Source organism: Carassius carassius, chromosome 5, assembly GCF_963082965.1.
Source record: "Carassius carassius chromosome 5, fCarCar2.1, whole genome shotgun sequence".
Classification (NCBI taxonomy): Eukaryota; Metazoa; Chordata; class Actinopteri; order Cypriniformes; family Cyprinidae; genus Carassius; species Carassius carassius.
The window spans coordinates 26,774,384-26,787,821 of record NC_081759.1 but is presented as its reverse complement, the minus strand read 5'-3'; the positions used below and the strand labels follow the sequence as shown (position 1 = coordinate 26,787,821).

General features: G+C 35.6%; 1 protein-coding gene across 2 annotated transcripts; it reads right to left on the bottom strand.

Annotated features, from left to right (window-relative positions):
• Nucleotides 1–7,603: 7,603 nt before the first annotated feature.
• On the bottom strand, nt 7,604–13,233 carry LOC132141106 (insulin gene enhancer protein isl-1-like). Of its 2 annotated transcripts, none has more exons than XM_059550341.1 (6): nt 12,839–13,233; nt 12,071–12,260; nt 11,070–11,329; nt 9,417–9,700; nt 8,878–9,045; nt 7,604–8,747 (listed from the first exon to the last, which is right to left on the bottom strand). In XM_059550341.1, the coding sequence occupies exons 1-6, from the start codon at nt 12,864–12,866 to the stop codon at nt 8,631–8,633; spliced, it is 1,047 nt and encodes a 348-aa protein (XP_059406324.1). In that variant the 5' UTR covers nt 12,867–13,233; the 3' UTR covers nt 7,604–8,630. The 2 variants fall into 2 exon arrangements, with proteins under 2 accessions (XP_059406324.1, XP_059406323.1); XM_059550340.1 differs by having other exon boundaries at nt 9,417–9,703; nt 12,839–13,223.
• Nucleotides 13,234–13,438: the final 205 nt, after the last annotated feature.

Here is a 13,438-nt window from a genome sequence, read left to right as displayed (position 1 = left end):
AAGCTTATGGGAATCAGATTAGAAGAAACATTCCATATTTAACACAGAGACAGCATGAACCAATTATTCATACCTGCGGGTTTGTGAGTTGATAAACACAAACAATTAAATGATCAAAATGTAAATGTACAAAATATTGTAAAAAGTACATTTTTGGCTGACAAAAAAAAAGTTTTGGAATCCTTGGAATGAGTGTTATATCAAGTTCTATGAGATGAGACAGAAATTCAACCCACGCATCTCTTAAACGATGCTTAAAATGTTGATAGATATAGACAGATGGGATGATTGATGGATTGATGGATTTTCTCCCAAATGAGAAATGATGCATCAGTGCTTATGAAAGCAAAATGCAGCAAATTATATATGCAGTATTTTAATTAGTTGTCTAAAAAGAAACACAACAGTGCTGCTTTTGTAAGGAAGTGAGTCATTAAATATACATTGCGTCTGTATATAAATTATGCTCTCGCTGGAAAGACTGTAAGGTTAGAAGACACGGTTATTTCAGTTTTAAAACGGCACCCTTCAGGTGGCCGCATGGACTGCTCCTCCACGAGACACTGTCATCCTGAATCATATTCTGATTACTCTCAAGCAGGTGATACAGGATAGCAATTGACGGAACTGATGGTAAAAGAAGGCATCAGACAGCATGTGAAGAGATAAGACTGATTGTGTGTTCAGACATTCTCACCTGTGAGGCCCAGGGGCCCCTCTTTTCTACTGAGAGTCACTCATAGACCTCTATCTTCTCTTGGGGCCTCCTGATCTGTATAAGCATAATAATCGGACTCAAATTGGCTGTGAGGGGAAAAGAGCTAGACTATTGAGTCACAAAGCATCAGTGCATGGCTGTCCCAGTCGACTGCTTCCATGAACAAATGATTAAGGTGTACTCTTTATACATTTTTTATAAGTGCTATCTCTGTTGGATATCAGCCAAGCAGGTCCAAGTAGAATTGGGTCTTTCCACTGCTTTTAAAACAGACGTTATATAGTCGACTTATAGGCCTCAAATTACTCATTTTTTTAATTTTTTTTTTTTAAGCCATCCCATGGCTTTGGGATGCGATTTCTAAGGAAACATAGTGTTTTGTCCCCTGTTAAAGAGACTGACACTGGAGCAACGTGACTCTTGTCATTGTGGGCTTTATCAGTGATCTTTCTGACTTTGCCCTGCCACCTGTTCAGGCCTTCGACTTCTAGCGAGATGCATATCATAATTCCTCATCAAAACTGCTTCCAAACTTGAGATTTATAATGACGTGGAATAATTCTACCTAATGATAAATATGCCTTGCATGTAGAATTCAAGTAAAATATTAAGTTCCTGTTCCTGTTGTTCTTCCTGTAAGTTTCTGTTGATTTTTTTTATTTATTTTTTATTGTTTTGGGATTTTATTGAAAGTTCTTCAAATAACTCCTCTTCATTTCCTTAGCTTCAGATAAAGTATAAATATTGTCTGTTAATTCTGAAAACTACATAGAAACCTGTGTTGCTGTCATTCAAGAGTAGCGCCAGGATTGATTTAAACAAATGGTTTCACTCACAACATGTTGTTCCAAAACCATGTGACATTTTTTCTTCTGAGTAACACAAAATAAGATATTTTGAATATTGTTTGTAACCACACAACATTGCAGACCATTGATGTCTATACTGCACAATAAAATATATATATATATTCTGTTCTGTAGATAAAAGTCATACAGTTTTGGAATGACATGAGGATAAGTAAATGATGACAGAATTTTCTTTAATATTCCAGCATGTTAAATGAAAAATAATTAATTACATTCCAAATGTAAACATAGAATCAATAATCAGGGTAGTTTTCATTGTCACGATTTTGCAAATCTGTGCTATTCATTGGTAGCACACAAAACTTACACAGGTTATTTAGTCTGATAACTGATCTAAATGAGAGTCAGGTGTTTTTTTAAAGCTATTTGATGATTTAGTTGATGCCTAGAGAGGATTTACGTTGCCTTGGTTTCCAAGATGGTATCATAGGGTGGCTTGTGGGCTGTTTAATACATGTCGTAAGCTAACCAGTCACCCTCCTCAATCAGCATATGAGTTGCCATGACAAGAGTTACATGTGCGTTAATGTATAAGTCTGTGTAATCTCCTTTCTGATAAGAAGTGTATAATGGTTACTCTGCACAGCAGAAACTAATATGTGGTTTGAATAAAGTAAAACCACGAATAAAGTGTAAAATGATTGCTATACATAAAGTTTCATATGAAATAGATTTTTTTATATGAATGATTTTTCATTTTAGTATTTGACACTTGCTAGGTCATCACATACTAATGTATCTAACATTAATATATTAATGTAATATATAGACAGAAGTGCATTGCTTTTTAAATATTTATTCATTCTTTGACTATAAATTATATAATTAGTGATTAAAATATAGGTAACATCAGAAAAGCAATGATATATTGTTTTGTCTCTTTACCACTTGACATTTTAAGTTTTTGATATGCATAAAAGATACCTATCAATCACTGATATAAATGCATACAGTACATGCAAAAAGAAATAAAAATTATATATATATATTGCCATGCTTTGTAAATTTACAACAGTAGATTTTTTTTAATAAAATATTATTTCATTTTTATTATTATGTGATAATAATTTTTTTTTTTTTTTCATGAGTCACACTGTAAACTGAGCATCGGTGAGTTCCCATCCAGGCAAGACAATTACAATGGTCCTTTAAAGTTTAAGCAGGAACATATAAAAAGCTCAAGGTGTCCTTATAAACTGTAGCTGTGGGGCTTGAAGTTCTTTGTCTTTGTATATTAATCATGTGCTCCCTGACCTATGATAGACAATTCTACTTCCTCTAATTCTTAGTAAAATCATGGAACCTACATCACTGATTCATTTGCTACATTATTTTCCTGTCATCACTCTTGCCTCTGCCTTCAGTACCACTGTAAAAAGCCTACTTCCTAGTGTGTCATATCCCTATATAAAGTTTGATTTACCATTAGCAGATGTAGAGCTGAAAATGGAAGTGGGGTAATTGTAATTTATATTTGAGATCAAATTTGAGCAGATTAATTATGAAAGTACTATAATGACGTGTCTTTGCTCAGAAGTCGTTTAACCATGTACACCCAGTAAAGCCTAATAGTCAAAAATTCAGTTTAGTCAATTGATTAGTGATTTGAAGTTGTTTATGTGAGTATCGTATGATGCATCAGGTTTTGTGGCCCATATATTATGTTACTGGAGAATATGGAGAAGTGAAAAACCATATTGACACATATACAATTTAGATGCCTTGAAATTTCACTTATCATATATGATACGGTAGACTTTAAGGGTCAGTAGGGTTAAGGTTTTCCTAAATTATTAATGCGAGGTTTAGTTTAATTCATATTGACAGCTGACTTGCTGTATAGAATGCTCTAAAATGTGAACTCTGTTAATCAGGAGAATTTTGTTTTGGTTACCAAATACCCTGCATGAACACTGCACCAAACTTGGCCTGAAAGCTTTTGTTGTTCTCACAAAACGAAAACCCTCTCTCTGTATATGTGTGTCAGTTTTTACCATCATACTCCCAATGAGACTGTTTTGACGGCATTGGCCCCTGGAAAAGAATGAAGAGTCGGCCCAGGGGGCTGTTGTGAAGAGACAGGCTTTTCTGGGGCTGAGAAGTTGGAGTGTGCTCTTTCCAGTCCCGAGCGTGATTCCCCCGTGGATCCGTAAGGCTCGACTCACAGGATGCAGTTGCTCTTAGCATTCTTTTTCACACGTGTTGTGCTGACAACTAACACTTGGAGTGTCCTCTTCATCTACACGTTCCAAAGAGGATCAGGCTTGACCAGCACCCTCTCTATAGATCTGCTGACAGAAGAGCCGATGTTGAAATTGCCAGCTTTCATCAGACAGTCCATCCAAACTCTTAAAGGATTAATTCACCCCAAAATGGAAACTCTTTCATTATTCATTCAGAATTCTGAGCAAGAGGTAAAAAAAAGTTTGACCTAATGCAGGATTTGACAAATGGAATTATTTAAGCAGTTAAAAGGATAGTTTACTCAAAAATGAAAATTCTGAATTCTGTTATAATTTACATGACTCTGTAAAGCACAAAATATATATATATATTTTTTTTAAGGTCAAGTGTTGTTTGTACCTCAGTGTTCTTCAAAATATCTTCCTTTGTGTATCAGAAAACAGGTTGATTGTCATACAGGTTGGGCAGAACATAAGGGTGAGTGAATGAATTAAAATTTTTGGTTCTCTTTAATGTTAAATGTATCATTCTTCTAAATATACAATATTATTTTCACAAAAATATAGATACACAGTAAAGTTCCGTCAACCATCTGCCATTGCTTGCCACCGCTGAACAATTGTGGGTTGAGCTCACCAGCCTCCCTGGTGTTGTGACTCTGTGGTCAGGCTTTGGACCTTGGGGAGGGATTGCTTGCCCATTCACAATGCAATCGGGTCTCATCCAGGAGCCTGTGATTGTTCCATGGAGCCTCCTCCAGGTACAGTGCTGCTTTTGTTCCAGTAAGTCAGCAAAGCTGAATGCAGTCCAGGAGGCTCGACCAGCTTTGGGAACTATATCAGGAGGCTTTGTGCTACCCAACGGCCTCTAGAAGACTAGAGAAAGGATCTAAAATTTAGAAGTTCAATGCAACTAAATGCATTGCTCAACAAATGACCTAACAGTGACACTTTACAATTTTTTTTTTTTTTTTTTTGCTAAATATTACTATTTCATATTTGCTTGCAAGTGTTTTTCTTCAATCATGGTAAAATTCATAGCACCTCTGACTCACCAACATGTGACTCAATGAATCCAAATGTGAAGTGAGCCATAGTTCCAGCTGAATAGACCTGACTGTCAAACTATGTGTGTTATGCTGTAAAAGAAAGACTACATTCATTGCCAACAACTAACATTAACATAAAATAATTTTGAGCACATTATCAAAATAATACATTAGAAATTTGCATATATATATATATATATATATATATATATATATATATATATATATATATATATATATATATATATATATATATATAAGGGGTGTTTCCTATGAAGATGCAAGGGAGGCAGTTCCTCCTAAAAAAATAAATAAATTCGAAAATAGTCGATACTACTTAAAGAAAACAACGCAAATATTACTAAAAATGACATTATAAGTATAAACGTCAATCGTATTTATGAAGTAACAGTCCCCAACAGCGACACACTCAGGTTAAGTTACAGCGGAGGCTTGCCTCCCTTCGGCCCATAGACTTAAAACAGAGACCTCTTAGCGTGCCATGTGTTTGGCGGTGGGTAACTGAGAATTAAGAGGGGAGAGTCACGTGAGAGGAGGCAATGCCTACGTTGTGATATAATTGAATATGACTAGTTGTACTCAGCTGTGGTTGGTTCATGCGATAAATCCCGCCTCTTGTGTTCATGCGCGTTCAGCATTTTCGATTCAGTCCAAATTAACAATATAATGGTGTTAATGGGAAGACTAATTTAAAAAGTAAGTACAATTCACACGAAAATACCCATGTTGTTACGTGAAAATAAGACTTAAATGGGCTGAAAACTTGATCTGTGGGAGTTTTTAGTGGGTAATCAGCTTGGTTAAATTTGAAGTAAATCTCCATGTCTCTGACCAATGTTTGCCGAGCTTTGATGACTGATGATCCAAAAAATGGCAACACAGTTAACAGTTAATTATTAAAAAGAATAGCTGATACAATAAAATGTATTTTTTAAATCATTACTGCCTAGAGTTATTATTTTGGAATGAATGTAAAATGCCTAAAAACACTAAATTGACGATATTCATACATGGCTTTAATAAATAGAATATTCATTACATTAATGTAAATATTTATGTTGTTGTTTCAGAAAAAAATAAAATTATATATATATATAATTTTATTTTTTTCTGATAATGTAAGTAATGTTTATTTAACTAAGTAAATGTGACTGGGACAAGAATTTACATTTGATTTTGAAAAAAAATTTGACTTCATTTTAGAAGACCACCGCACACCACTGATGTGTGTGTGTGTGTGTGTGTGTGTGTGTGTGTGTGTGTGTGTGTGTGTGTGTGTGTGTGTGTGTGTGTGTGTGTGTGTGTGTGTGTGTGTGTGTGTGCATGTTTTTGTGACATATCAGGACACAATTCTGTATAATGACTTGGGTATGACACAGGTATTACATGGAGAGGGTGACTTATGAGGACATAACCCTTGTCCCCATTTTTCAAAACGCTTATAAATCATACAGAATTAGTTTTTTTTTTAGAAATATACAGTTAGAATATACAGTTTGTACAGTATAAAAACCATTACGCCTATGGGATGAACCCACTTTTCACAAAAACAAACGTGTGTGTGTGCACTGTAAGTCGCTTTGAATAAAAGTGCTAAATGCATGATTATAATTTAATATATATATTTGTACTTTTTTGAAAACCAGTTTAATAAGAAAATTAAAAGTAAATTAAAAGGCTACTTGCATAATGTACAAATGGTAACCATTCATGTTTTAATTTGAGAAGCAGACAAAATTATTTGTTGATATGTTTGAAGCCTGAATTAAATCTATACATAATTTCTAGTGAGTGATACCACTAGTATTATAAAAACAGTTTACTTGCTTGACATGACAAACATCTTTTGTAAAGTGATGTAATATTAAGAACTTTCGACATTAACAAAAGAGTAAATCTTTGCAAATTGTGTCTTATATGTACTACCATCTCATGGCTGGTATATTGCTATGTCTTCAGTAATTCCTAATGTGATGTTGACATGTTGTCTTAGTCATGTATGTTTTGTTCTTAATTCAGTTTGCCTTAATATACTTTTAATTGTAATGCAAATAGAAAAAATAGTTTTGCTATACTTTACCTGCCCCTCTTTGCTGTTTTTATCTTTAAACTATTTTTTCCCTGTGGTAGGTATATAAAATAATCAAAGATTTCTAATTCTAAATAAGGTAATTTATAATATTGAATAGGTCTAACATATTCACGATGAGTATCTAAATTATCTCAATTTGCACAAAGGAAGCGTGAAAGCTGAGAAGAATAATGCCCACAGTGATCGGTCATGTAAACAGGAATAGCCAAAGTGATTGTACCAGCACATGACATGATTTCCTGAAATTCTGGAGTGTTTGAGATTGAGTTTTAATTCTGTTTAACTGTTTGTACTTTAGCAAGCTCACTGCAGGTCAGTGTGCAAATGAGTCTGTGATGTCAGCTGAGGTTAATTTTTTAATTTCTTGGTTTTCTCAACTTTCTCAATCACAAAGTGCTTCAATAGGCCTACATAGTATAAATACTTTCTTAATATATAAAAGGTAAATATGTTAATGTTGTCATTTTTGGGGGGTGAACTGTCCCTTTAAGAGTGCTTTGGCCTCCAGTGACGTTAACCACATTTTTCTGATCAAACAAAACTTTGTTGTCTCTTGCCTAATCTCCTTATTTGCGCTGATATATTACCATAGCCATGCTTCAAATTGTCATGTGAGAAACATAAAAGGTACAAAAATGGTAACATTTAAGAAATCTCCGCGTGTCCGACCGTTTACTTTACAGTACACGTCAAATTTTTATTGATCAAATATTTCTGAAGATAAGTCTACATATGGCGTTGTTCTTACATCAGTCTTTGATCAAACGACAGGACACGTCAATTATGATAGATCATTCGGAGTCGACAATATTCTTTTCCTCCTTTTTACTTCTTCAGCACGTAGCCTAAAAGTACACAAAAGTGGCATGTCTTACGACAATAAATAATAAAATATTTTGTAATACATGAACAAAACGAAACCTCCATAGCTAATCAGTCATATTACCTTAACTTAAAACTATACACATCTTTGGGAAAGAAAAAAGTTCTTGGACGGACACGAACACACGAAATTCCCACACAGCTTGTGGCAAAATAGAGGTAGCCTATACCTTGTTGCAATGCTTTAGTACTTGGGCTTGATGTTTGAAAAGAGGCCATATGATATAACAAAACTGTAATCGCAGCAGACCTCGGCTGCCATACTCTCTTTCAGTTAACTGGTCCATTTCGATCTTTTATAGAAACAGAATAAACAGTCATGGTTTCATTATAGGCTACTCACGTTGCGCACAAAAGTAGGCTATATGAATGTATATTAGATTCAGTTCTCTTGCGACTTATATCCGTGGAGGTCCAATGATTTGTCATAAAAGTTGAAAAAAAAATGTGGAGGGGTATTTGGCAAAAGTGTCGCCGACCAGGTCCACTGCAGTCATCATGTCAGGTTCGGTGCGTGAAGATGTGCGCCGGCTGGGTCCACTTTCGCAGGAGTTGCAACTTTAAATGGTCTTTTCGCAACACTCGTTGTACTTGCTTGGTTGGAGTGTGTTTAAATCCCATGATTGTCATCACAGTGTATAAATATGAGAAGGGTTTTTTTCGGTATAGAGGCCTCGTGCAGTTGGAGGATGGGTTTTTACTCAAGAGCGGCCCTAAATGAAATAGGGATGGAAGAAACTTCACGAGCCTCTCTCTGAGATTGGTTCCCGGACACGTCCTTTGCCAAACTTCAGGTGCAGAAGATAATCCACTCGCCTAGGCCTCTATAGGACTCGCTACCATGCTGTTTGGTGTATCAGGCAGTTGCGAGGACATTGAGGCGACCTCGCTCCCCGTGGAGTTCGAGCCTGGCCCTCCTTCAGAAAAATTCACCTAAAACATGCAAAATGTATGCTATTAATTGTTATTATTAATTATATGATTATTAATAATAGAATGAGCGGTGGTTTCAATGCGGCGGTTGCTTCTATCATGTCATTTACGGACGGTTGTGCGCACTCACCAGTTGCTGGAAAGCAGGCTGGTCGATGTCACTCTGCAGTGCGAAGTCACTCAGGACTTTCCAAGGCGGTTGGTAACTCTGCACCTCCACTTGGTTTGCCTGCAAACCACCGTCGTGTCTCTCTGGACTGGTCGCCACCATTGGAGTCCCTGTCATCCCCTGGATGTTCTGCAGATGACCACAGCAATCATTTATTTCCAGTCAAAAATAGAGTTTAGAGGCCGCATTACAGAAACGTTCCAAGTCTTACGATCCAAAAAGTTGGATGTTCTAAATGAGACCATAACTTAAATAGCCATGGTTATTTTAAGATCAGATAGCCTAATATTTTTAAGTTCTGAATATACATGCAAACTTTCATTTTAGAAAGCCAATATGATTTGAGATAGGCCTACTGGTAGTCTACATGCTTTAAGATATTTACAGCAGCCCATCAAACTGCAAACGCCTAAAACGTTCGACTTGCACTTCTTTATAAATAAAAGAACTACGGAGTTGAATGTTTTTTTGGTTTATGACTGAAGCGTCACTAGTCTTACCGTTTTGTCGTGGGGTTGCTGCTGCTGGAGTTGTTTCATCAGTATGCTCCTCTTTTTGTCCTTGCAGCGCTTGTTTTGAAACCAAACCCTGATGACTCTCGGGCTGAGACCCGTCATCTCAACGAGCTGCTCTTTCATGAGGGCGTCGGGTCGAGGGTTGGCATTGTAACAAGTCCTCAAGGTATGGAGCTGTTTTTCGTTGAGGACTGTCCGGACGCGGGTTGTTTTCTCAGGTTGCTTGTGCACATGAGGTCGAAGCGCAGGCTGACGTGCCGAAATGGGCTCTGCTGCAAAAAAAACGAAACAGAAAAAAATTATTATAAAAAATTAAATGCAAAAAAAAAAAAAATCTAATATAATGCTCGAGATGCGTGAAGACTACAAATATTATCCTGTCACCTAATTTAATTGGATAAGTCTAAGGTACCCGAGGTGAAGCCGTCTAAGGTGGAGGTAACCTATAGGCTACTTATGGGAAATAATAATATTATAATTTTATATATATATATATATATATATATATATATATATATATATATATATAATTTATGAGAACGGAGTGTTAGTTTTTCCCAATATATTTGATGGTCTGCTTACGAAACCGGGGTCGAGACAAGAGGAAATCTTTCGATATGCGTCAAAATATTATCTTTAGATATTTCTTTCCATGGAAATCTGCTGCTTCACATATATGAAATTCTTAATTCTGTATTATGGCGAAGAGAGTAGCTAGCCTATCCTTTTAACAAACTTGAAATACAGCCATTGTTGCAATCACTTTTCTGGCAATTATATGTTCCTGCTGGATGCAGTAAATTTGGAGGGCGAGTAGATAGGTTTACGACACTTAATTAAATCTGTGCATACCTCTAAATTTTAAATAATAAGGTACGCGCGGTGTGCTGCCCATGACATTACTTAAAAGCAGCTGGTTATTAATAAGCCTGCATTAACAACTGATTTTTTAATGGTTTGTATTATTGCATTTATTATTTTATGTGAAAATAAGACGCCTTAATGTAATTGCAGAATAGCATTTTGGGTGATATCTAAGTTAAACACTCGAAGCTTATTTTACTTTAAGGGCCTTTTAAATTAGCAGTAGCCTATCAACACGTGATTCAATATGATATTTTAATTTAATGAAAATACATTTAAAAAATAAATCTGTAAAATGATTGTACCGTGATCGCACACACACAGTTAATACATTATCGCGTATTTCGAATTCTATAATATATACACATTCAAAATGGCATTTTCTTTGTAGCTATTTGTTTGTGGAAGGATCTCATTTCTGTCTTAAGTACATTTACAAGCTGACATTGTCGCGTGGTTGGCCTCTAGCTAATCAGCAGAGAATATCTATTTCATGCATGAATGGCTTGAATTCAATAACAGACAAATAGGGGGAAAACGAGTTACGCTGTCAAAGACCCACAAACTGGTTAGCTTGTTAATAACATCATTCACGCCTTATCACGCCATATTTATTCATCATAAGTCTCAATCTCGTAATCATAAAGCTCTTTTTTTATATTGGGGGGTAAAATAAATATTTAGAGGAGCTTTGTGTCTTTTGAAATCCCCCAAGACAAATAAGCCTCGAGTCCTTGAGCAAACAGCGCTTTGTAAGTAGAATGCTATGCCTACCTGCCATTTGTAAAGGTCTTGCCGGATGTAATGGGCTTAATGGGTCACCAGCACCCATTGTTGCCCGCTCCACCACGTCATGGTCGGCCCTGCAGAAGAGCCCGTCTTCCCGCAGAGCGAACTCATCTCCTGGGATAAGCTGCCGACTACACGCCACACATCTGAAGCACTCAATATGATAAACCTTCGAGCGTGCTCTCATCACGAAGTCATTCTTGCTGAAACCGATGTTGCATTTAGCACATTTGATCCCGTACAACCTGAAAAACCAATAGTAGCCTACATTATAATGTGTAATGTTTGAGTAAAAAAATAAAAAAAATAAATGCGTAGCTAATAAATTTTAATAGATATCGATTTGACAGCAATATAATATATATAAATATATATATATATATATATATATATATATATATATATATATATATATATATATATATATATATATATATATGGCGAAATTAAATGCACATAATTAAATAAAAACAAATGCCATGTTAAAATAAAATATATTTAAATACAATCATAATATAGCCTGATTTATTTACTAATTAATTAACCGACTTTATAATTATCAAAATTCGTTAGCTTTATTATTATTATTAGGCTATTATTATCTAACAAATGTAATAATAATAATAATAATAACAACAAAATTTTAACGTATTACGGATATTATTCTACCACAGTGGTGTTTGTCTTTCACAAAAACGTGTCCTATTAAAATAATGCTACATGACTGTCAATAAATAAATATTGCGATTCAATTTCGTACAGCTACATATGAACAAAGCTCCACAATAATTGTCGAGTAATTGCGTTGCAGACTCATTTAAGACAGGAGATTAGCATATAGGTGCTGTCCAAAAAAAAAAAAAAAAAAAAAACCCTTAAATGAATGACAGCATGCTGCCATAATGCACCAGTGAATAATGAGAGGTTACTGTCATTCAGTCATCCACACTCGAAAACTAAAACATGACCTAACTGATCTGCGTTACCTGATGTAGTCCCGTTTACAGTAAGTTTTTCCGTCTCGCACAAAACACGTACAGGACTCGTCCAGATACTGGTTACATTCTGCACATTTCAAACACGCCGCGTGCCACTCCAGGTCCGGGGACACGCGCAGAATATACTGGTCATGGATTTGATTCCCACAGCCGACACACAACGAGATTAGACGCTTTTCTGATTGAAAAGAAAACATAGGATGTTTCAAATTATATATATATATATATTTTTTTTTTTACTATAGCACTATACAAACTAAACGTCTTGCAATGCCCTAATTTCCCAATTTTATACTTTAACTCGTGTGTAGGATTAAACACGTTTGACAAGCAATTCTGGATGCTGATAATAACGGTGTATAACTAGCCTACAAAATGGAATAGAATTAGAATCGACATAGCCTAATTATTATTAGGCTATTATTATTATTAGCCTACAATAATAACAATAGCATAATAATAATAATAATAATAATAATTAATAATAATAATAATAATAAACCAACAAAAATTAAATGGTCAGGACTGGGCCCTATTTGTAGAGATTTAAAGTGAGGAAGAGCGGTGTCAGCCCCTATAACACCGGCTTGTCACGATCTCTCCGGTCTCTTCAGAACTTTTGAACTTTTGCAGAACGCGAAACAAACTAGTAAAGTCATATGAAATGATCGGCACACAGGCACATGGTTGAAAACAAATCGTCAATATTAGCAGTAAGTTTCATTAGACACACATAGACATTAAAGCATAACTTACTTTTTGGCGGATCCCCCATGTCTCCCATGTCAATAAAGTAAGGCGGTGTTAGGTCCACTTTAAAACCGGACAGAAGGCCCTTAGTGCCCTTGTTTTGATCTGAGAAGGTGGGAAAGTGGCCGATGGTTCGAGGTGTTGCAGGACTTCCCGGAATCGAGATGCTTGCGATTAGAGTTAGGGGTGTGTGTTGAGCTCCTGTGCTTGGTCACAGTATTGATGGGCCACTCTTGTCCCTATCTCTCTCTCCTCTCAAACTCCGTCGGCTTCAGCTCTTCTCTCTCTCTTTTGGTCTGACGTAGGACACTCTTACGTCACCTTTATGAGAAGCTGATTGGTTATGGAAAGAAGACCAGCTGTTCGGAGCCCAGGACAACGAGTTGTTGCATTTACTTTTTTTATTTCATTCATTATTTTCCCCCCTCTAATTTCTGCAGCTTCGAATTGAATAGACTTGATCCGAAATATGTTAAAATTTAAAGTAATTATGATGATGAAAAAAAACAGGGAAAAATTATTGCTTATTTAATATTTACGATTTAATGTTTATTTAAAAGGAATCGGTCTCAATTTTGATGTCCTTTTTACTCAGGATATTCTAGC